Source organism: Aspergillus nomiae (genome assembly GCF_001204775.2).
Source record: "Aspergillus nomiae NRRL 13137 chromosome Unknown contig00085, whole genome shotgun sequence".
NCBI classification, from domain to species: Eukaryota; Fungi; Ascomycota; class Eurotiomycetes; order Eurotiales; family Aspergillaceae; genus Aspergillus; species Aspergillus nomiae.
The window spans coordinates 19,223-43,608 of NW_015378140.1; the positions used below are offsets into that span (position 1 = coordinate 19,223).

The 24,386-nt window shown below is 47.9% G+C and overlaps 8 protein-coding genes across 8 annotated transcripts; 5 read left to right on the top strand and 3 right to left on the bottom strand.

The window, feature by feature from the left end:
* Window positions 1-3,210: 3,210 nt before the first annotated feature.
* On the top strand, window positions 3,211-4,549 carry ANOM_003953 (guanine nucleotide-binding protein subunit alpha; the record flags this gene model as incomplete). Its single annotated transcript, XM_015549210.1, has 4 exons — window positions 3,211-3,340; window positions 3,392-3,833; window positions 3,886-4,144; window positions 4,208-4,549. The coding sequence occupies 4 exons, from the start codon at window positions 3,211-3,213 to the stop codon at window positions 4,547-4,549; spliced, it is 1,173 nt and encodes a 390-aa protein (XP_015408239.1).
* A 1,028-nt stretch (window positions 4,550-5,577) lies between these two features.
* ANOM_003954 (mitochondrial 37S ribosomal protein mS38) lies at window positions 5,578-6,754 on the top strand (the record flags this gene model as incomplete). Its single annotated transcript, XM_015549211.1, has 2 exons — window positions 5,578-5,980; window positions 6,060-6,754. The coding sequence occupies exons 1-2, from the start codon at window positions 5,620-5,622 to the stop codon at window positions 6,752-6,754; spliced, it is 1,056 nt and encodes a 351-aa protein (XP_015408232.1). The 5' UTR covers window positions 5,578-5,619.
* Window positions 6,755-7,259: 505 nt separating this feature from the next.
* Window positions 7,260-8,697, bottom strand: ANOM_003955 (H(+)-transporting V0 sector ATPase subunit c; the record flags this gene model as incomplete). Its single annotated transcript, XM_015549212.1, has 6 exons — window positions 7,260-7,784; window positions 7,860-7,963; window positions 8,037-8,193; window positions 8,276-8,405; window positions 8,547-8,559; window positions 8,681-8,697. 6 exons carry the CDS (start codon window positions 8,695-8,697, stop codon window positions 7,720-7,722), a joined length of 486 nt encoding a protein of 161 aa, XP_015408233.1. The 3' UTR covers window positions 7,260-7,719.
* A 372-nt stretch (window positions 8,698-9,069) lies between these two features.
* ANOM_003956 (uncharacterized protein) lies at window positions 9,070-10,832 on the bottom strand (the record flags this gene model as incomplete). Its single annotated transcript, XM_015549213.1, has 2 exons — window positions 9,070-10,500; window positions 10,552-10,832. Coding segments are annotated over 2 exons (1,671 nt in total), but the record flags the coding sequence as incomplete, so codon positions are not given.
* A 1,764-nt stretch (window positions 10,833-12,596) lies between these two features.
* ANOM_003957 (uncharacterized protein) lies at window positions 12,597-13,753 on the top strand (the record flags this gene model as incomplete). The annotated part of the gene is made up of 4 exons (XM_015549214.1): window positions 12,597-12,737; window positions 12,885-13,019; window positions 13,078-13,487; window positions 13,571-13,753. Coding segments are annotated over 2 exons (339 nt in total), but the record flags the coding sequence as incomplete, so codon positions are not given.
* A 1,733-nt stretch (window positions 13,754-15,486) lies between these two features.
* On the top strand, window positions 15,487-17,553 carry ANOM_003958 (uncharacterized protein; the record flags this gene model as incomplete). The annotated part of the gene is made up of 1 exon (XM_015549215.1): window positions 15,487-17,553. The coding sequence occupies one exon, from the start codon at window positions 15,487-15,489 to the stop codon at window positions 17,551-17,553; it is 2,067 nt and encodes a 688-aa protein (XP_015408240.1).
* Window positions 17,554-19,499: 1,946 nt separating this feature from the next.
* Window positions 19,500-21,660, top strand: ANOM_003959 (phosphatidyl synthase; the record flags this gene model as incomplete). The annotated part of the gene is made up of 2 exons (XM_015549216.1): window positions 19,500-20,163; window positions 20,260-21,660. Coding segments are annotated over 2 exons (1,368 nt in total), but the record flags the coding sequence as incomplete, so codon positions are not given.
* Window positions 21,661-22,311: 651 nt separating this feature from the next.
* On the bottom strand, window positions 22,312-23,667 carry ANOM_003960 (lipase ROG1 family protein; the record flags this gene model as incomplete). Its single annotated transcript, XM_015549217.1, has 1 exon — window positions 22,312-23,667. One exon carries the CDS (start codon window positions 23,665-23,667, stop codon window positions 22,312-22,314), a length of 1,356 nt encoding a protein of 451 aa, XP_015408225.1.
* Window positions 23,668-24,386: the final 719 nt, after the last annotated feature.

A 24,386-nucleotide genomic window follows, 5' to 3' on the forward strand; every position in this document is an offset into this window, starting at 1 on the left:
ACCGGAAGAATGAAATCCGACACACCGATTGACCCACATGCGGATTTCAAGGAGTTCTGGGGTCTTTGGTTCCCGTGGTCGTTCTCCCCAGAGATTTTCGGGGAGAATGAATGGCTTCTTTTTCTTTTTTTTTTTTTTCCCTTCTTCTTGTTTTCAATTCTTTGTCTGAAACTTGTAATATCATCGTCTACCAAACTTTTCACTGCTGTAGGGCACAGATCTTACAATAAAGTTTTGCGATTCGAACAATAGGCTTTCCATGGTTTCTTCATGCGAGAGAACCATCTGTCGGGTGATGGTTTTTTAGGGGGGAACGGCCGGTACTACGGAGTACTAGTACGTGATACCACAGAGCAGGTGTTGGTCCTTACCACGGACCTGGGACCACCCACATGACTCGACAAGAGTACTCCATCCTGTAGGTACAATCGTAGCATTGATCACTATACCATTCACCAATAATACCAGGGTTTATAGGATGATCATTACGATGTTCGAGTGTTATTGGATGTTCTTTTCTTTCCCAATCGTCTCGACTGTGTATTTATGTTCTATAATTATGGTGATTGTTCCCTTTTTATATCGTATGGGGCGATCTTGTCATATAATTAATTAGCGGGGTGACGACGGTACGGAGTACATACTATAAGCGAGGTGGATGAAGTTTTAGGTTCAAAGAGATCATTTATGCACAAAACCCTTCAAACAGTCATACGAATCATTCGTGCTCTTTTTTTATTATTCTGATCTATCGGGAACGGATTTACGAGCTCATTTCTTTTCAGCCCCATAACTCCCTTTCCCCAATACCCTCGGCAACAGGATCAAAAATACGAAAGCTAGGAATTTCAAATACTATAACCCGGGTGAGGAAGAATGAAATATCATACCAATAGTGCTGGGTACTAGGGAGGGTTCTTATCTGCCGTAATACGGAGTACAATCGGCGAAGAAGCAGCCCTTGTTATTCTAGCAAACATCTGTCGATCCGTGCGTCACATCCGTACCTCGTGGCAATGTTCGGTTGCAGGTACTGGCAGGAAGGGGGGCCAAGTGGGAACCAGTGGAAATTCTTGGATCGGAGACTCCGGCCAGGCTTTGCGGTAAGAGAGACGGGATTAACGTCGTAACCAACATGCCAGCTGAGGTTTGAGGGATGAAACCTTAGGTAAGCATCATGCAATACACCTTATCAAGTTATGTAGGCATGTTCGTACAGGACAGGAATTTCAAGTTCTGAGAGGATTCTTTCAATACTAGTACTAGTCCAAGGACATCTCCAAGATTCGAACTTAGTTTATGGTTTAGTGATACATTCGAGAAGGAGGGGAGAACAAAGTGCCGACAGGGTAATACGTAGGTATCTATTTACAAGGTAGATAGAAGTAGCTGCATATTTCGTACCTACAAGGCAGTTAGCGACCGAGTTGAGGCTAAAGAGTCGTCCAAGGGTGGAACACTTTAAAATTCGTTTTTGTTTTTCGAAAGCCCAAGATTTAAGGTCGCACAATAAGCAGTCTGTAATATGTATTTGTGAATGGCTTTATGTTCGAGTGAATTTGGGGGGGGTTTCGTCACTCACATGTTAATTTTGACTTTTACGTTATTTGATATTATTAATCTTAAATCGTGTTTTTTCTTTTTCTTTCTCTTTTTCTCCCGATGTTGAAGTAAAATTCTCTTTGAGAGGCAAAGAGGTACCTCACTGGTACTAAAGGTAACAATGGGTTGTTACCCGCCGAGGCTAATGGCACTAACTTTTGCTAAGAACGGAGATGCGGATACTAAAGAATTAACGGAACGACACATGCCACGCGCATCTGCTGCTGCTGGAGATCGAGCATTTACATTCTTGGTTCTAGTGCCAGGGCCACCCAACTCCAGAACCGAACTAACGAACTAACCAAAAGTCCACTGCAGGAAGGATGACTCCAAAAAGTACCTAAATGGACTTAGTTATCTTACCCGCGCGCTGTGAAAATGGGTCCCCCTCTTCCACACACTTTCTCCTACTCCGATCGGAATTGATTGAATATAACTAACAGATTGCGCGACATTACCACGGATACTACTCGTTCCTTACGGACATTGCTCCTGGTGTTCTCTTCCTTACTCTTCCCACCCCCCCACCCCACTTGTGTCCCTTCTTCCCGCTCCCTGATTCGATTTCTGTGCCACGGTAGCAATGTACCACTTGTGGCTATTAATCTTACTATATTGATATCCGGAGCCTTTTTTCCCTTTACTCTCCCCCTCTCTCTTCGTCGTCGCCGCTTACCGACTGCTGCTAACGTCCTCATCTTATCCCAACGCCTTTAAGAGTCGCTGACGCAATCAAAATCCCGCTTTGAGAGCGGTCGATCACCCACTGCTGAAGAGAACATTCCTTTGCGCTTTTTGACGTCCCTCATTGGCTTCGGCAGACGTCGCATGAGCTCGTAACTCAACTCATACCTTCGCAAACCTCCAAAATTGAGATCCCTCCGCTTTGCCATCCAAACTTGGTTTTAACTGGGACTGAACGGGACTGAACTTTCTAGTGGCAACAATTCGCAGAACCCTGCTATATTCCATAATTTTTTCGATTTTGCGCTTGGAGTTGGTCGTTCCTGTCATTGGGTAGCTGTGTTGCCTTTGAGATTCTCTGTCTCTAATACATCCGGGGTGAACTGCTGTCGGATAGTCTGGGGTGTGATTTTCAACATTGTCGCATTTGTCGAACAGTCCCACAATCGCCTGGACTTCAACCAGCAGCTCTATTCAGGTTTCTACCGTGACATTAGCGTGCTGTGTCGTACGAACGGAACGCCAGAAATCCACCTCTCGAGTAACTGTTTCAGCTGGAGTTCTTGACTTTCGCCATTTGGTCGCAAAAAAGAGGCACACCCGTGTTTTCTTTTTTGCATTTGTTTCGCTATTTAATTCCACCTCCTAAAATAATACTATAGCTACAACAAATCGGTTAGTTGCTCTCCCAGCGAAGATAGCCTGCCCACTCGTATTCTGTCTTGGTGGTCGTCGCATGTCTTAAAGACCACCTTTTGAGTGGCCATGAGCATTTTTCAGGCGTGTCCCCTGATTCACCTGCTGCCATTGGACTTCGCTCGTTCCCCTCCCAGGTGTGCACCAACGTCGGAGTTCTTAAACTAATTGGCACCTTCATGGGTCGTGAACAGGTTTTCCTATAAGTGAGAGAAACTCATAGACAACATGGGTTGTATGAGCTCAAAGCCCGTTGACACAACGGATAAGGACGCTTTACAACGAAATGCTCGGATAGACAAGGTTCTAAAAAATGACAAAAAGGTGATGGATAGGACCATCAAAATCCTCCTTCTCGGTAAGCCTCCAAACAAATTTCCCTTGGTCATATGTATTCACAGATATTTAGGTGCTGGCGAATCAGGAAAATCAACAATCATAAAGCAAATGCGCATCATTCATTCTGGGGGGTTTCCTGAGGATGAGCGCCGTCAAACGCGTGCAGTAATCTATTCCAATGTTGTCATTGCATTCAAGGTTTTGCTAGATATTATGCGCACGGAAAGCATCGAGTTTGAGCAAGAGAAGACCAAGGTAAATAAGAATTGGCAGTCAGCCATTGCTCCACACTTCTCCCTATTTTCCTCCTGTTTGAAACATCGACTGATCTTTGATACCATTCTACAGCCGCTTGCGGAGTATATGGATACTCTGGAGTCTGACGTCGGCTCAGAAGAAGCATTCTCCGATCTCAAGGTTCGCGATGCCATGAGAGATATGTGGAATGATGCAGGAGTGCAAAAGGCCGTTGCTAGAGGGCATGAATTTGCTCTTCACGATAATCTGCATTAGTGAGTGCCGATTGCGTGCCGATCAAACAGACGGCTATTGACCTTCTTATAGCTTCTTTGATTCACTTGACCGGATATTCGCGCCTGGCTGGCTTCCCGACAATCAGGACATGCTGCAAGCGCGTTTGCGAACCACAGGAATTACGGAAACTCTATTTGAACTTGGCCAAATGAACTTCCGAATGATGGATGTTGGTGGCCAACGATCTGAGCGCAAGAAGTGGATCCATTGTTTTGAGGGTGTGCAGTGTCTTCTCTTCATGGTCGCCTTATCAGGCTATGACCAGTGCTTAGTGGAGGACCAGAACGCTGTAAGAACCTTTGCACCCCCTTCTGGATTTGACACATATCTAACGCCATTTTCTTGTTAACAGAACCAAATGCACGAGGCCATGATGCTGTTCGAGTCATTGGTAAACGGAGAATGGTTCAAGCGCAAGCCCATCATTCTTTTCCTGAACAAGATCGATCTCTTTAAGGGCAAACTAAGTGTCTCCCCCGTGTCCAAACACTTTCCGGATTTCAACGGTTCAAACACGGACTTTGATGCTGCGGCAAGATATTTCGCTGACAGGTTCCGCGGCATCAATCGCATTCCCGATCGAGAGATCTACATCCATTACACCAATGCGACTGATACAACATTGCTGAAAGCAACCATGGATTCTGTGCAAGACATGATCATCCAGAAGAACCTGCACACTCTTATCTTATGATAATTAATGTTTCATCAGAGACGATTGGCTTCCACGATGACTTCCCGCGAGCCTGAGTCTATTCTATTCACTCAGCCTTTCACGTTGCATTTTCCGAGCGTTTTACCTTTCTACGACACCTTGGCCCTCTCCTTAGCCTTGTATTATTCTCTTCTTGCTTATTCCCCTTTTCTTTCCTTTTCGTTATACATGCATCGAGAAAGCGTTCTCGGTCGATTCTGTGCTACAGTTCTACTATGCTATCCTGCATGAAAAGCTTACACTACTACATGGTGCTTCATTTTGTTCGGTTCAGCGACGAGTCTCTTTCTTTCTACACCATGCAGATTGATACCATTCTATTCTTTTATTTTCTCTTCTCCTGCCATTCATCAAGTCTGGCGGTTTCCATGGCTACTTACCATATTTGTCCCATTTGTGCTGTAATACACTGTGGCGAAGGCTTCGGCTCCTTGTTTTCATAATATCTAGTCCCAATCTTACGAATATTGACAATCCGGTCTGGGCTGAAGTGTCTATGGGTGAGGATTCCTGGCTTCCTGGTGTTTATTGGGACTTGTACGTTGGGGAAAAAGTAACCTATTCCTGGTTGAAGTGCGGGTGTGTAAACATGAAATTTTCCCTCTCTCGGTGGTAATTACTTTCGCTTATTCTGATTGAAAGGAGGTTGTGTGGAATTAGTATTCGGACTATAAGCAATATAATTCGTATTGTTAATCAGGCTGCGTAAGACGAAGCAATGCCTTCCACGGTATCTCAACGCGTATCAATCCCCGGTCTGATACCATGTTGAGGGGTACATGTTCTACCTTTGGAAACCGAGGCTTTGTCAACCCATCATCCCCGACATTATTACGTCTCGTATAAGTAAACGGACGAAGAGGTGGAATGATCGGTAGATCACCTGATCGACTGGGTGCTGATGCCTCAGGTGTCTAATGCGGACAGAGCTTTACCGGATTGGGCTTCCGCCTGATCGGCTCAACTTCGAATTCGCCTCAGACGACTTCTAACCGGCGTTGTTCCCGACATACTCGTCACCCAGTTTCTGGGCTATTCGACGTCGGAAAATGCTGTCATCTTCGTTACGCCGAGCTGCATGGGCTCCTATTGCTCCTATCACCGGCATCGCTCGCTCGTCCAGCCAAGCTCTTCCAGCTTCCTCTAATACCCTCTTAGGCGCGGCACAGCATGTCCGTCAGCGCCGTTACTCCTCATCTTCTTCTTCGAAGCCCAGCGACGGTTCCAGAAAAGTCGACGCTTCTTCTCAGACCCCTGCCAAGGGCGTGAATGCAAGCGAAAAGCGCGAGGGTAAGGCTTCCAGACGAAGGGGAAAAGATAGCAGTGGCCGCAACGGTTCCAAGTCGAACCAGCATACGGTCTTCTCGAGACTGCCTAGCGTTCCCTCCACCCAACACCTTCAACCCCATGGTGAGTAGAAGTGGCACCAAGGAGGCGGACAAGGTTCTTAGATTGTCTTTTGACTAACTTTTCCCCCCTTGCGGAGCAGACGTTCACGTAGCTTCATTCTTTTCTATCCACCGACCTATCTCCGTTTCGACCACTGTTCCTCCTCCTTCTAGCCCTGAAGCTTTTGATGCCATATTCACCGCCAAGAAATCCACGAAACATGATTCGGATGATGTGATTCTTACTCTATCCTCCACCGTCAACTCCATGGAGAACCCTGCCTATCACTTGGGCGAACAAGAAGGCTCTCTGAACCACTTCGACATGGAGGGTAACCAGCTCGACGGAATGAACATGGCGGAGCTGAAGGTTTCCGTGGAGGAGCTTACAAGGCGACTTCGTCCATTCCACCCCCCGCCGCCACCGGTTCCCTTCGACGAAGCGAAAGATGCCGGTGCCGTGGAGTCGGAAAACTTTTCTCCCCGCGAAACTAGTTACTCCACCGTTTTGACCATCCACGAGTCAACACATGCGGATGGTCGCAAGACGTATGAAGCCCACACGGGTCCTTTCGTCCGCACACCGGATATGGACGCTCCTGGCGCTGGCGAGAATGAGGCTATCATCGACGTACCGTCTCAGCCCGGAACCACCTACATTGAGCGTCTGCGCAACAACCGTACCATGCAAGCGATCAGCACCAAGAGACGGCGTAAGCTGAAGATGAAGAAGCACAAGTACAAGAAGCTTTTGCGGAAGACGAGAACCTTGCGTCGCAAGCTTGACAAGGCTTAATCGGGGTCTCCCTATTACCGCCTCCTTCCTCGTGCACTGTCCCCTTCCGATCATCTTCCTCAAGTCTCATGGCACTTTGGAGTTGTACATTACCATCTTGCCGGACTTGAACCGGTTGGTGATTCCCTAGGTGCTTTGTTTGTGCCCGTCCTCATGGTTCCCACGGTATATTCATTTGCTTTGAATATTACACGTTTCTTACGCATTGTCCATTCTATAGACAGTATCATTTACATAGCTATTCTTATATCACTTTGTTTGATCGTTGAAGATGGACATATAGCTCTGTATTTTTAATGTGATTTCTCGACGCAAAGCTCATATTGGGCCCTGTACTACTAGATACAATGTAAATCAGTTTAACGGTTACACAAGGATTACAGCATGAGAAAGTATGTGAGTAGCAAGTTTGTAAAATAATGGTCCAAACGGAATACATGGCAAAATACTATTTCTTCAAGCAATAGATATTTACTATATCAGCCGCACGGTTGAAATGCACCACTATAATAGTATGAGGTCTTTTGATTCCAAATAACAGATAACATCCCGAATCGAATCTTGAAAGCAAGTAGTAGCTTGAACACAAACAGCAAATAACCGCATAAACAGCATGTCAGCATTGCAATGTAAATGATCCAGTCCAGGACCACAGCGACTCCAATAAAGTACAGGTACAGCGCAAGGCTTCAGCCATGCATTGTATCTACCACGACGACCCACTCATCCTACCATACAGCCTCGGCCTGTATGTAAGCACCATAACTCTTGACAGTTGAAAGATAAGCCAAAGTTCCTCGCCCCGTTCAGCTGCTGTTTATCTTGGCTCTCGTGACAATATGAAAAACGTTCGCTACCAGGAAAGCAAGGCGTTCACCATGTCACATTAACCAATCTAAACCAATATACTCTGTGTGCGAAGAGGATTAATTGGAGGTCCTCGCACAATGATTGTCAAATATGACTTAGCACTTGGCATCGATCTTGGCACGCGAGTTCATGAGAAGGGCAACGATGAGACCGTAAAGACCTGTTGTATGGAGCGACGATCATTAACAAATTGGAACAAAATACCAGGGACTGGATTCAAGAGGTAAAAACTCACCCAAAACTTCAGCGAAAATGAGAATAAGAATCATGCCGACATAGAGCCTGGGTTGTTGGGCTGTTCCGCGGACACCTGCGTCACCGACAATACCGATAGCAAAACTATACACCATGATATCAGTTCATAGGTCTCGTAGAAGTAGATTGTGTCCGATCGCGCAGGAATGAGACATACCCAGCTGCCAGACCAGCAAGACCGACAGCGAGACCTGCTCCCAGCTGAATGAATCCGGTGTATAGAGGAACTGTCTGTGCCAGGTCGTTCGCGATCAGGACGGACACGACCAGACCGTAGATACCGATGATACCCGCCATGACAATGGGGACAATGTCTATAATTATGAACAGTCAGAATCCTAGACGTTTACAGGTAGGCAGTGCTATCGGGATAGCTCATCGCGGCCTCGAACGTACTCTTGACGATCAGATCGGGTCTGAGGACAGCCATTCCACAGACACCGACACCGGCCTTAGCGGTTCCATAGGCGGCACCGAAGCAGGTGAAAACGATGGCCGAGGTGCAACCAAGGGCACCGAAGAAGGGCTATTTCGGTAAAGAGGAATCAGTCATGCTTTCTTCAGTGGGCAACACAGTAGGTCAAGCACTAGGGAAGCTGGCTAAGCGGTTCCGTAGCTAGCTGGAGCTCTAGTATGGCCGGCATCGACAGACTGTGGAGATACTCACCGCATAGACGGGACTATACGGCTATAACGTTAGCACCAAGGACAAATGACTACTTTGCACGCTGTATTATCGGAGGACCATACGGCAGAGCGACCGAATGACCGAGATAGGAGTCAAGCTAGGAGATTACGTACCAAAGTTCTGTGGCCATTTTCAAAGACTAGACGGTTCTCAAGGAGAAGGATTGGTTAAGAAAAGTACAAAGAAGGTTATAAGAAGCAGTCCACACAGGGGAGCGCCGCGTAGACAACAGTTGCGGTGATGTGAAGGCTTCGGTTGTTGATGGGAGTTGAGGCGAACACCGTGTTGCTGGAGTCGTTGCTCTTCGGGGAGGCTGACGGACCGCATGTGCTGCCACGTGATCTGGGGCTTGGCACCGCTCATCGGAGGTATACTAGCTGCATTGATGCATTGATGGAAATCTACCCAGCTGCTGTAGATAGAGTCTACGGTTACAATTGTATTTCTCACTTTTGTATCATATCAGTAGCTATACATAGGTGGCATTTGGGCCCCTTTCACTCTATGAGGCGACCAATTTGACTCGACATCCCGGGATATCAAGCTTAGTGTTAGACTCCAGAACCTCTTGCTCTGGCCTGATTGGAACGATAGGTTGCGAGTAAGTTATTGCTTTCTCCGATAGAGCTCCAAAGTAATTAGGCTTGACTCTTAAGTCCTTCTGGGGTGCACCTTTTTCTGCTTGGGCTATGGACGTCTCATTATCGAACACGACCCCGAATTGGTACGAGATCGCACCCTCTCGGGAACCGAGTAGCTCCGGCTGACCGTTCTGGACATGGTCTGGCTCGACAGAAACATAAAATTGAATGTAGTCCCCGGGCCTAGCCACTTGTGACAGGGTTGTCAGGTCATCGACAACAGGTTTCTCCTCAAACCAAGGTGGCGCAGTTTGCGCCGTGCTTGTGCCAAAGGGGGAGAATATGTTATCCAAAGTTGTAAACTCATTGCTCTCGTAAGGTCCTAGAAATTTGGTCTCGTAATCAAGTGACAGAAGGCCCTGTTTCTTGCCCCATCCGCCACCGCCGCTCATGACCCGGTGGAGTTTACCTCCGGCTTGAACTGATCTCACAAGTTCGGTCCGAAAGCCATCGGATTCGACTTGTGAGTTGCTCGAAGGAGACTCGACCAGTGCCCAAACGGAAACCCTGCGGTCAGCAATATTATGTTCTTCAATGTAGCGTGGCAGCTCTTTCTCTAGTTCAGACGAAGCGGGCATCGGATCCTTCGATGTACCGTTTGGATGTTTTGCTAGTTGACGCAGGATGTTTCCCATGCTGGAGATAACCTCCCTTCGCTGGCCAACGGGATGCAAAGGAAGTTTCAATGTGTTGTGTACAGAACTTGCAGTAGAGGATATTCGACAGCGTGAAAGCTCGATCGATCGATCGAAGGAAAAACTGGATGAAGGAGGGTTATAGGACCAACGAGTCCCATGTAGAGTATTTTCGCTGCCATTTATAAACAGTGTATTGGCGAGGCGCAGCCCGACCTCATGGACAGCTCGTCGGAGAGTCGCATTATCCGAGTCATACGACACTTCCGTCTGGAAGGAAAATACGAGGGCTGATTCCTCAGTTTCCGAGCTCCTGATGCGTCGAGGTGCAGCAGCCCTCCCTTGTAAGTTTGCCGTCCTCGCAAATAGAAGGGAGATCCCCTCCGACTCTGCCACAGCGCCATTGTCGGTGTTATCCTGGAGACCCGATGGAGTATCGGGCAATTTATCAACAATTGCGACAATGGCGTGTACAGGTTCGGGGGAACCGGATGTCGGAGCCTTGCGATAGAGTCGGTTGATGCATTGTTCGAGGAAGGGATTGGTCGTGTCGGCCCATTGGGCAAGACTAGGGGTTAAGAGGAGAATAGGAATATGGTCCGGCCCTGCGAGCGACAGTGGTATAGAAGGAAGGCTCGAAAGGACGTCATCTGGAGTCTCTTCGACGTTTAGCTAGTCGCACCTTCGTGCAACACCGGGAAGGCTTACAATCTCTTCGGGAGTCCTCGTTAACCAAGTGTGAGCAAGAAGACGATCATCTGCGGCTGCTTTTGTTTGCGTTGCAAAGCAACTTTGTGGAACACTGCGCTTCCGTAGATACGGGGTCAACTTCCGAAGTTGACGATGGCTGGACATCAGTGGAAAAGGATTTGGTTTAATTGCTAGCCGTGCTGGGATAGCAGGCGGGAGGGACCCGAGTATCACCGACATGGAATCATGAACGTTCAGTAATTGCGCCCAGAATTGACTAGTAGGGAAGACCGTCTCATGAACTCGGTTGTAGGAAACACTTTTTTGTTTTCCTCCGCGGACAAGTGAGTTGGCTGCCAAGACACTGGAGTTCTAGACGGAGAGCTTTCCCCACGAGTACTAATTACCCACCATTAAATTTACCCTTTTACAGATGTATGTACTTTTTAGGTGTGGACATCGCACAAGTTCAACAACTTAACCAGCTGGTATATGGTGAAAGGAATAAGGGATACGGTGGAAGAAAAGCCATATCGTCCCATGGATATCAGAAGGGTCTTTCTGAAGGTGGTGTCAAGATGAGGCTAAGGTTGGTGAGGAATCCTGGCGCAGTTGATCGAGGCTGATTGGATATATTTATTCTATTTTTATTTTTCATCTTTTTTTGTCTACTTGTAGAAAGGAAATCGGAATTCCTTGTACATCGTAAATTAGCCATAGTTAACTTGATTGTTCGCGTAGCGCCGTTTGAAACGTTGGAGGTCTGTAAGCCTATCATTTGAGTGGTGTAATTAATGCATCGTCCCCTTGTTTCCACTCTTTGTATTCCTGAAGCTCATTGGCGTGGTAGTAAACTTGATACTCCCATGACGTATACCGCGTGTACATCATTATATAGAACTGCAGAAAACAACCTGGTTGGAGGTACAGCGAAAGCAAGTAAATCCCGAGCGTCGTTGAGGATATGATATCAGTTCGCAAGAAATCCCGGCGCTAGGGAATTGTAGCGGTGGAGGCCAGAGAACATATACTAGACCATATAGCCTACGACGTAGTATATGGAGTATGTCCTCCGTACATACTGTGTACAGTACTAGTACTAAGCCTGACTTGTAAGGCCATAGGGCTGTGCGGCCCACAGCTTGTTAAACCCGTGCTCCCTGGAGCCCTGACATCAGTCAATGATCGAACAATCCGGACCTGAACTTGATGCGCTTTATCAGAAAAAACAAAAATAGAAACAATTGAATATATGATGACGATTATCACTTATTTCTAAAATGAACTTTTTTCTTTTTCTTTTTCTTTTCTTTTACTTGCAGTGTATAGAGAACTGTTCAGCCTGGAACCGCCAAGCTTTTCCAGGCAACAGAATTTAGAGGGAATCTGAAGAGGGAAAAAAAAAAGATAGTCATAGTGACATAGCGGTTGGGCGACTAAAAAACAGTCCCCTTGCCTGTGATCGTATAATTAGGTAGCGCGCTGCCAAGGATAACAAGCCACCATGAACTTAAGGGACGCTCCATTTTGAAATTTTCACCCTTTTCCATAGATCCACCTGTGTTGGAAGTATGTATGTCCATGCCTTCTTTTGCCAAACTTGACCACGACGCAAAAGTCACCCGACAAGAAAGCTGGAACGGAGGGCTCGGCAGCGGGAAGTTCTTAATGCACATCATGGGGAATTGATCCAATGGGAATAGGGAAGAAGGAGCTATGAGCCACAGAGCCACAGTTTGACGGAGGATGTATGACGTAGCTATTCAGAACCGATGAAGCATCACCTTCTCCTGATGGTCTTGACTAAGGGGAAATACTACCTGGTCCATCACCACCCGAAGAAGAAAGAATTCCTTAGTAGTACCAATTAACCTAGCCATCTAACTAGTAGGTCACTTAGCCTAACCCGGTCCCAAGCCCCATCGGGAGTCCAGTAAAAATTAGTACTGCCTTGGGGCGTTTTTTACCCTAGCGGAGGTGCTCTCACGTTATCTTGCCGCCCATGATCTATTAAATCATTTAAAGAGCCCATCGCTTCTCTCCCGCCTTCCTCCTGAAATCTTCCCCATTCTTCCCACTACTTCTACTACTCCTATCTCGGTTCTATTTTACTGATTTGATCACCGACCACTGTCTACCCTGTCTATAGAACCTACACACGTTCCTCGTTGACACTCCTTCGTCACCATGCCTTTCACTGCTTCGTAAGTGAGCTCCTGCTGCCGTCGCACTCGGTTGCCCACCCTCACCCGGAGTCATCCCTTTTATTATCCCATCGTTGCGCTTTGTACCTATAAAGAGGACGGGGAACGAATTATAAATAAGGGCTCAGCTAACCAACCTAATTCCAGTGATATCTGCAAGATCCTCTTCGCGATCATCCTCCCTCCCTTGGGTGTTTTCCTTGAGCGGGGATGCGGTGCTGATCTCCTCATCAACATCTGTTTGACCATTCTGGGTTGGATTCCTGGTATCATTCACGCTCTGTATGTGTCTGCCTTGCATTGAAATTGCATGTTATGGTTTTACTAATTTTGTTCGCAGGTACATTATATTCAAGTACTAGACAGCTCTCCACATCTCTGTCGCCATGCCCGTTTTGGTTCACAGCGCCCGGTCGAAAAGAAATACATCGTTTTGCGGTTAATAGCATGAGATACCAGCTTTTGTGATCGAACTCGCGACCATGATGTTGTCAGCACTGTTCCGCGGCGCTCCGGCCCAAGCCACCCTAAAGTAACCCCACTACTTGGCAACCCCCGTGTATCCATTCTTCGACTGCGACGGCGCTAAGCGGTCTGCAACGCTGCTTGCTCGCTGCGATGGCGTTTTGGATTGTTCCTAATTCCCTTTATTCTCATGTTAACCATGCTCTGTTTTGTTTTTGTTTTTGTTTTTTTTCGCTTCGGATGATACCAGCTCATTTGCGATACTGGGCTCTACTTTGCTGTATTGTCAGTGAGATTAGTTTTAATGATTAATGGCAATTGATAAGACCTTTTGGTCTGTGATCGTGCTAATACTATCTTCTGTAAAGTGCAACAAGGTACTTGTCAGCGACCTTGATCTAAACCGCCTACGAGCTAAGACTCCCGTGCCTGGTGGTCTAGAAGTGGATACCAACGCTATACTATATATCTTGTTATTAACTTGTTTAAGTACCGAATACCCACTACTAAGACAAAACGCAGATCACACTCCAGGAATCTACTACGTACGGGGTACGTACGAAGCATATTACATCCTCTATCTTGAAACATCGCAATTGTGGCTCCTGGGAAGTGTTGATGGGATTCTTTCTATAGTGCATGGCTATGCAACCAATCGTGACAACAAAGTGTTTATGGCAAACTTGATCGTCCTCACTTTAGGTATACCATTCAAATATATTCGCATATTGAACATAGTTCCAGCTTCCAAATGGAGGAAAGAAAATAATAATAAGATAAATAGGATTCGAAAAGAAAAGGGTAAACCCTCTCGGAGCCAATACATCGCACTAATCTGAGCCAGCCAACACCACCACCGGGGCTGGCGCTCTCAGGAACAAAAGCATAGGCCACGATGCTTGTGGAAGTAGCATACTCCAATTGAGTATACCCTGCAGGACATACCCACTAAAACCCAGGGATACTCTCCCGAGTTAAGCTTCCGGCGTAGGAGACCAAATTGATCGAAGCTAGGGTTAGCCAGTAGGTTATCGATAGATTAGACCCATCCACCGTAATCGAGACTGAATAAATTATGCAGACCGGGATGCTTTCTTAATGGTCAGCTAGCGGACATTATGGCATGGCATAGTAGATGCTCCGTTCCATAATGTGAGTGTAGTAGGGGAGAGATGCGACTATTCTATGGTCTAATCCTCGGTGGTCAGAAGCAGCTGGAGCCATACATCGCTTTAGAGTGTAACCTTGCGATAAGGAAGGTATTATCAGAGCCAGCTAAGAAGGGTTCAAATAAGCTTTAGTTCCTATACCCCGGACTTATGTGGGTATTGCCCAATCAGGAAGGCGAAGGATTCTTCAGGTACGATCTTATGGGATGACGAAAAAACCACTCGGTAGCTCTAAGTACTAATGACGATTTCTGAAATGGGTTTCCTCGCCTGTGCCGTATGATAAAGCTCCTATTACGGTGTACGTCTTGGGGACGCAATAACGATGAAGGCTGAATCGACTGCACTCACCATTCATCAGATAGAAAAATTGTCATATTTCTTATTTGTCAACTCAGTCCTTCGGTCTTCCATAGTACCACCAAAGGGTTAGATGTGTTGCGACCTACAAAAAGTCATCTATATTTGGAGTCGGCGGATCTGACATCATGCTTCGTAGGCTCTGCAGCATCGGCGCCAACACGGCGCGTACCGAGCTTGTTTGCGTCCCTCTCGCCCAAACAAAGCGCTTACCCACTTTAATGCATGCTTTTACAGGCTATTCTGGTAATTGGGTCAAGTCAAAAGGTTATTTACGTTTCATGAGGGCGCTTACAGATGTGTTGTTGATGGGGCTCGTCTCAGATCCAGGCCTTTCTCTGCCCATGGCCACTCAGCGCCATGACGAGAGACGATGATCTTTTTGACGCCGCAGGGAGTAGGATGACCTCAATATGGCATTGACCATGCTAAGCTTTAATCATGGACTTTTTCATGTCGTCCCTTTCAGTCCTGACCTCACATCTCTGCAGTATCACCTTGCCTACACTGTCTGTGCCACTATTGCGACTGTATACCGTCAAGTTTCATCCGATTCACCTTGTCCACTTCCTTAGCATGGTATCCTATAAGTGGATATGACTCCTGAAGCAGACATCACCTTGCGATATTGAGGCTGTGGTGAGTTGATGATATCTATAAAGCTAATTAACGTTCTGTCCTTCTTTTCCCTTAGAGTTTCTGCATTGGAGTTGTATGGTTTTCTGATGAGTTCGGATCTAATCAGGTACTGCAATATGTTATCATCTCTTCTTCAACGGCTACCCACCCTATTTCTGTCATTAGCTCTACCTCTGCTAGCTCTAGGCGCATATGGCCAGAAACTCCCGGCAGCCCGGCTCGATACCGTACCCGATTGTGCTCTAAACTGCGTCGAGAGTTTTATAAACACTGATTATCCGAATAATGCGTGCTCGTCTGTGTCAGATATCAGCTGTCTATGTAAAACGAATACAAAAAGCGGTTATACGCTGGGGGAGGCGGCCTTACGCTGCGGCTTCTCGTTCTGCTCAATTGAAGTGGCGCTCAATTCAAGTGTCTACAGCATTTGTGATTCGGTACCCGGAGCGTTGCCTCGTACACATGCTACAATCACTGCCACGGTTGTGTCTGTACTATCGCCTACGAGCGTTCCCGCTACCGAGACACACTCGCCTAATTCTAGTTTGACTACCCCGACGGATCCTACACCACCGCAGACCGGGCATCCATCGACTACCTTCACCACATTTCAAAGTCCAGTATCAGCAACGGATACCGAGCAAAGTACCTCAAGTACTGCTAGCAGCTCACAGACAACCCACAATGCAACATCGGGAGCAGCTGCCGGTAAGGAGAGTAGTCTCAATGCAGGTGCTGTGATAGGGGTGTCAGTTTCTTCTGGTATTGCGGGATTTTTTATCCTTGGGGTTATAGTATTTTTCTGTTGCAGAAAAATGAAACGGCGGTATCAGCAACCAAAGGACCATGATTTCTTTGAGATTGGAGGTGCTATGGCGGAACCACCCGATTTCTCACTACCTCCAAGACGTCCGACTCCAGGGCCCAACCCCTCATCCGGTGCAGGACACGGGGACACGGAGACTTCTAGACTTATGTCTCCATTTCAGCCTGGTCCTCAGAACCCAGCAGTCGTTGTCACAGGTCCGGGTGACGACTATCGTTATGGTTCCACGGGGATAGACAGCCCAGGAAGGATTGGCTTTGCTATATCCTCTAGCTCAGATCTCGAGCCCTCTGTCAGTCAGTCATCCCCGCGGACAGTCTCCGACCTATTGCCTGACAAGCCGGTATACACACTCTGCCCGGAACCATTGCGGCTGAGTCAACCGAAATACACAAGGCCCACTAGTGGTGACACATTGTTCGAAGAGGATGTCACCAGACCAAGGAGTTTCCTTGGTGGTAACAGGCAATATCCGACATATGCAAACATGCAAGTTCCATACAGGAATAATCGGCAGTACAAGCGGCCCCCAAGAGTAGGGCTCCCTGATAACCCACGTGCATTGTTTCATGCCTTTCGAGCGCGGAATAATACCGTCATTCCCATCGGTTCAGGCTGTCCAAAAAAGCCAGTCTATGTTAGTGCTGGTGAAGGGGTACAGGTCCCTTATCAAAGTGATTTATACGGAAAATCATCACCCCTAGGTCCACAGCCGTACAACACAGAGCGCAATGGGTATGTCGGTGATTACTTGCGGGGCCTTGATGTGGAGACTGCTAGAGCTCTTCCTGAGCCACCGGTATCTCGCAACGCAGTTCGTCATTTAGATCAGGAGGTCGACACAAAAGACAACTTATTAGACAGCTCCAGTGACGAATTTGAGACCATCAATATTAATGAAAGCTCGGGGTCCCATCGAACGTCTCGACATTCTGGAAACTTCAGACCACTCACTCCTGTACGAGAAATTCGAACACCGAAGAATGACGGCCAGCGACGAAACTATTTCGACGAAGATGCGTCTGTAAAGTTTCCCCGAATGCCGTTTTCCCGGGCCGTTAGTCCAGCCCGGGAAATTGTCTCTAGGCCTAGGATCGTGCGGCGTGATGATATCAAACGCGTGCAAATACGGCGAGGCAAGCCACAGCCCAAGGAATTGACCATTCCTTACTCACCAGATGATTATTGGAATGGACATAGCCGTAGCTCTCCGTCCGGACCTAGACCGTACAGGTTGTCTGGTGACCGGTCCTCGACGGAGATACAGGGACGCATGGCAAAGAAAAAGCGTTCATCATCAGAGCGCAACCTGACGCCATCAAGGAGAGGCTCTGACTTGATCCTTCGGGTAGACTGACGACCAGCTTTGTTCATTCCTTTCTTGTTGTATTTGTTCTTTCCATAAAGTATGTAGTGGCTGAATTCCTGGTGAAGGCCCGTGTACTATGTATATATTCATAGAATACCGTTTCTTGATAATGATAGAGGGGAAAAGTATGTCCTTCGGATGGGTACCTAGTTGGAGAGTGTTGAGCATGGAGGATGGACTGGTTCTTTGTAGTATACTGCTCACCTGACTACTTATTCATCTTCCTCAGACTTTTCTTTCTTTCTTTGTTTTGTTCCGTTCTTTAATCTAATTACCGAATAGACTTTGGACAAGTACAACAAAGACTAGAGGGGGCCAAACCTCGCTTATCGCAAACCATCGGAGGTAATTCTCAAAGCAGAGCACACATACCATGCCGGTGCCACATCATTCTTGCAGACGCCGGTAACGTACCTCAGCGAAGAGAACGAGAGAAATAGCAAGGAAGAAGCAACATTCCATACTGTGCGATAGGGATTCTAACTATCGACTTTGGCCATAATGGCGACGCTGGTCCCAACCCCACAGACAGACGCTAAGGCCAAGTCATCCCGTCAAGATCACATGCAGCAAGGTTTCGAAAAATGGCTGACTGAGGCTGATGGCCGCACCTTGTAAACCATTTCAGGACGTTGCAGCGCAGCAGCGTCTTTTCTGGCGAGGATCTTTCGGGGTTGGGTCCAATGAACGCATACGACTCTTCACTAGGCCGCGGGACTCGGCTGGGCAACCAACCCTCATAGGTTGCCTGGTATCTGTGCCTGCGCCATCGCCGTAATGGATATTGACTGCATGCTTCTCTTCAAACATTCTACTCGGAGATATCGCCCGCAGTGACGTCAGGGGCGGCTGTTAAGATGAGAAATTCCCTCATTTTGGGGGGGAACTCGGAGGAGGGTGTGTGAAGGAGGGCGAAGATGGATGGTTGAGACAAAGAGAAGGAAGCGAAGGGGGAGGGAAGTTGAGATGAAACGAAAAAAGAAAATCAAAATTAGATAATAATAATACTAGTTAATAAAATAAATGACTCAGACTCCAACTATTCATGTGCTGAAGAGAATGCTTTTGATTCTGCCATGTTTGGTCGGGTGTTGTACTGTGTATGTAGTATTTCTAATTTGGTAACGATTCCACAGTATGGAGAAGTGGATCCAAGATTCACGATGCTCTCCATATTCTTGTAGCTGTCAACCAGAGATCAACAATGATCAACTCCATACCTGAGGCATGCATTCCATTGAGCGGATTGTTCTCAGTACACGGTACTGCCTGTACGGTACTGGTACTACGGTACAGAAGACACCGTGGGACATGGTACATTTTATCTGACCAAAAGGTAATCGAGGTACTCCGTATGAATTGACGTATCGAGAAACGTAAAGGGTAAAGCCACCACCACCACAGAACAAGAAAAACACCCACATCATCTTCCGTAACCACAGCCACTCTCCCAATCTTCCTTTCCGATGATATCAACGACGATCCGAAGATAATTGTCAGGATGCCTTCCTGCGCGGATCCACTTTGATACCCCTCTACTGCACATCAACTCCACCATCTTCGAGCGATCGAGCACCGGCGTCCTATGGTTTACGACTCGGTGGGCGCCTTGATCATTGCGTCGAGCAAATCAGAATGTGGCATCCCTTCAGCACAAATAATCAATCATGCTGTCGCTGCCTGGAATGGACCGGAGAGCTACGGTAAACTTTCCTTTCGGAGGAGTCTCTTCCCTGAGCACGTTAATGCATGATTCCATTTCTAAAAGGCATTCGTCCAGACGCGGTTGATGTTGGAGCCACGGGTTGCATTGACCATGAACCAAACAGGCGCTGCTCTTCACTCCACCCGCTGTGCCCTGCCTTTATATTAATGGCTTCATCCTCGCAACCTTGACCCTCTCTCTCCACTCCACTTGGTCAATCACTCCCTCTTTCTTCTATTAAAGACTCTTAGAGTGCTGCATAATCCCGGTCTTCTCTTCTCTTTCTCTATTCCATTGTCTGGTAGAAGCTGGTTCCTGTCACGGAACCCTGCCCATTGATTGCCTTAAAACTTGATTCGTTATCGAGCTGTGGTTTCGGCTTCGAGACGATCTCGTCGATAGAAGTGGTGATCGATCTTCAGCGTTAACGGTTTCGCCTTCTGCTGGCCGGTCCCACACAGGGCGCTCCACAGCCTCCACTATCTGAGGTCATCCGTAGTGTTACCCACAATTATAGGAACGAAGATGACGACCGCCGACGGTCTAGGTGCCCAAAGGGTCCGCCGGCTATCCAGCTTGGACGCCGTGCAAGCCGACCTTTATGGCGGCCCCAATGTGGTCGTTCCTCCCAAGCATTTGATGGCCACCACTGATTCTCACGAAACGGCTATCGCAATGGAAATGGCCAAGCAACACTTAGATGATGAGATTTCATCTGATGAGGGGTCGCCCCGCGTTGCGTCGCCGGTCCCACGAGGGCCTTTGACCACCACCGATGAGTTTGCGCTGGCCTTTGATATTGACGGCGTTCTGATCAGGGGAGGGGAACCGATCCCTGCGGCCGTTGAGGCACTCAAATATATCAATGGAGCCAACCCATATGGAATTAAGATGTAAGCATTCTCTATAGAAATTTTCCCTTGCGCCAAATGACATTGTCTACTAAATTGCGTGCCATGGCATAAACTAAAAATTTACCTTTCTTCTAGACCTTATATCTTCGTCACAAATGGCGGAGGCAAGACTGAAGAAGAACGATGCTTGGATCTAAGCCGGCAACTTGAACTGGAAGTCTCGCCGGGTCAATTCATTTGTGGCCACACCCCCATGCGGGAGATGGCGACGCGGTACAATACCGTTCTTGTCGTTGGTGGTGTAGGCGAGAAATGCCGCATTGTCGCCGAGGGCTATGGTTTTAAGGATGTCATCACTCCGGGGGATATCATCAAGACGAGGCACGACACTACCCCATTCCGGAGCTTGACAGAGGAGGAGTACAAGAACTCTCGCGTCCGAGATTTCAGTCAAACCAACATTGATGCCATCTTCGTTTTTGCCGACAGCCGAGACTGGGCTGGTGATCAGCAGATCATTTTAGACGTTCTCATGTCGAAGAATGGACGTCTCGGTACACGCTCTGAGACCTTCGACGAGGGTCCACCCGTGTTCTTTTCCCACAATGATGTTGTGTGGTCCACCTCTCATGAGCATTCTCGTATTGGCATGGGTGCCCTCAGGGCTTCTCTAGAGGCGCTCTACAAAGCCGTCACTGGAAAGGACTTAAATACAATTGCGTTTGGCAAGCCTCAACTGGGAACATATGAGTTCGCCACCCGCCTCCTTCGCCAGTGGCGCAAGGACACCCACGGTATCAACAGTCCGCCAAACACCGTCTATTTTGTCGGTGACACCCCGGAGTCAGATATCCGTGGTACCAACGAGTTCGACAAGATCAGTGACTCCCACTGGTACTCAATTCTTGTTAAGACAGGTGTCTACCAGGAGGGTACTATTCCCCGCTACCCGCCCAAGAAGACTACCGACAATGTGTTGGAAGCTGTCAAGTTTGCTATGGAACGTGAACTCAGCAAGCAGGCCAACGAGTCCGCCATCGCAGATGATGATGTCGACTCCGGCATCGACTCGGAGTCTGCTAAGAACCATTGATTGGCATTCACCAGGAAACTTTTGGATTTTACGTTCATCTAAATCTACATTTATTGATATCCCATTTCATCTATATATTTCTTATCTTTCGTGCTGTGCACAGTTTGTTTCTCAGTTTACAATGCTTTATGATTCCCAGGCATGCCAGTCTGCTTTCATCTTTGGTTGCTTCAACACCATTATGTTCGGTCTACTTCTCGGACACGAATTTCCAAAGATCAGGGATAGATGTCATTCAGTGCGCATTGATCCTAGGACGATCGTTTAGGTTCACAGTACCATGAAAGCCATTTCGGCGATCAGATATGTGCGACCCGATAGACTTTGTGATTTATTGAATTATGGACAGTATATCCATCATCTGCTCTGTTTCTATGATCTATCAGCATGCTGTGGACAACAATCTAAAGTTACAAATAGTTTCAGCTGGTCTATAGCGACCACCTCCATCTCTCCTCACTAAACGTCATCAATGACATAAACGCACGTCCTTCATGGTATAGTAGAGACTCATATTATGAACACCTGGCGTGACGTCGAATCAGCCTCCTACAAGCACCGTAGCATCCGTAACGCCGAGACCAATTTTTGAAGCCTCACACGCATCGGGAGAGACAGAACAGGCAATTCCGAATATTAAGTTCAATAGCACTGCACCATACCCTATGATATGCAAGCAGACGTCACAGCGCCAGGAGGAGGAACTCAGCGGAAGAGGTCATCTAGTCTAATTTTGTCTGAGCGCGAGAATAGCCCGGGGGCATTCATGGAGGGCGGGTCCCGCCTACCGTTGGATCGGAGAGTGTATTGGTGACCTTTGATTCAGCCTTGCGCTTCTGCTTGGGTATAGAGAACCATGGATATGCGCTACTCCTGGTAGTAACGTATAAAGCAGGTTGATATTGGCGAGGATGAACCACTGACCCCTCATGCCCAGGACCGGACAAGCACCGGCGCTCGTTGGAGCGGGGGCGGATCCATTCAGGACGCTTATTACTAACCGTGTCCTCTTCTGATGTTTCCTATACGAGGACTCGATGGGATTTGCAAACATGCGACTATTTCCGCACCCCGCATTTTCGATGGGTCCCCGTTTAGATCTGGAATTCTGTATCGAGCCAATGCTTGATGACTACCTTGCCTTCGTCGAAGCCCGGCTTAGGGGCCCGCACGATGATTGCTGCATGGGTATGTCGATGGTTGTGGATGTAGACCGGGTATTTGCGGAATCCCACGGAGTTGAGCGACTCGATTATGGAGAGCTGGGCTGGCGTCAGGGCGAGGGTGGGATATGCTCGGCCCTTCTTGCTGATGGCATCATCTGCAGTTGCTTCGCGGGTGCTGTTTGGTTGGCCATGCTCTGGTGTTGGCGGGGAAGCTTCTTGGATGGTGCTGGAGCTGGGTTTGTGCCCTGCAGCTTCTTTCGCTTTCAGACTGGGGGAGTTCCGTCGCCTGATTGAATCTGCTGAGCTGCTGTTGCTTGTGGTGGAGAGATATTCGGGGTCCTGGCTGAACCCGACGTCCTCGTATGCTTCTTCTATGGCGCTTTGCATTTGCTTTACCATGACGTGAGGCAACCGGTATTGCCTGAAGAGCGTTGCGCTCTCTCCTTCCTCGTGTAGCCGGACTCGTTCTCGACTGTGGGACCACTGGGAGATAGAGTGCAAGAAGAAAAGCGGAAGGACGATGGATAAGAACAGAGCAATAAAGGCCCAGAACAAGGCCGTGGTGAAAAATCTCGTTATTTGCCCCCATGCACGCGAAGCCAATGGCAAAGACTCTTTCACCTCCGCCGAAGGCAGAAAGTACATATCTGGGTCAATTACAACAGGCTCATACCCCTTAACATAATTAACCTGCGCGTCGCCCAGATCACGAAAGGGATCCACCAACGAAAGCGTGGTAGTATAGAAGATGGTAGTGCGATCATTGACAACATTCCCATAAAGACTGCGGTTCTTGAACTTTGCCAGAGCCCGCACGAAGATACTATCCGGATCCGCCAAAATGCTAAGCAGCGGCCGCCCCGAGTCCCCAAAAGAATCAACCAAGAACAACTGCTGCGCTGATATAGACCCCTGCCGGGGCCCTACGTTATTCCAGATATAGCCCCAGACACCCTGTCGGGGAATCCGCACGCCAACATGTGGCGACACGAAGGTTGTGAAGTTGACTGGCTCTAGTTTATCGAACCACCCTCGTGCGTCGAGCAATCCTATTGCATATCTGGCTAGCAGGCCTCCAAATGAGTACCCGACGACACTCAGTTTCCGGATAGGACATCCTTGGTCGGCTAATGTACCCAGCGTTTCTTCGATCTCGTGAGCAACCCGCTCGCCGCCGACTTCGATCCCATCGTATGTGAGATTTCCGATGTTGCGCTCTGCGACAAGAACGTGGAGGCGGTCCTCACTGTATCGCTGGCGCAGTGACGCTGCTAGGTGGTCCATATGAGAGGGGTTGCCCCAGAATCTGCCATAGTATTTATTAGCAGATGTCGTGGTGGCCGGTTCGATACCATGCCCTTACCCATGGATCAAGACACAAAGGTGGTCGCTTTCCGCGGAATGCCGCTCTCGTCCTCCTGGTGGTTACTTGGGCCCATAGTTCATAGAAAGGATTGCTAGTCCCTTGTATATATCTATGTTCTGTATATGTTGTGAGTTCCTTCGGTAGAGGATCAACGGATGTTCTCCGTCGTCTGTAGATGGTTATCTATAGTGATTACCAAGCAGATGTCTGCCTAATTCAGTTCCTGCGCTATGACAAGTCTTCTTGTAATGCTGTTCGTGTATATGACTTTGGTATATAGGTTGAGAAGATGAAGGAAAAGTCTATCAATGGCAAAGTGCTGGATCCTACTACATCGCCTTCTCAGGGGCATGATTGATTGCTGAACTGATAAGTGCAACATCGGAGGCAACACTGATGGCGTACCTACACCGGCGCGCTTGGGCCAATCAAAGCGTTTCAAACCAGGGAAATCACGTGGGTCTATTCTCAATAGCTGCACGATAAGAGACTGGCGAATATCTAGTGAATCTGGGGGTCTAGGCGGGTATGTCTGAGATAGATTACAAAAGACTTATAGTTATCATTCCAGTTGTCATGCTGCGTGTGTGGTTTTATGGATAGAAGCTCGTGGCCCTTGGGTTTGAATGCTACTGTG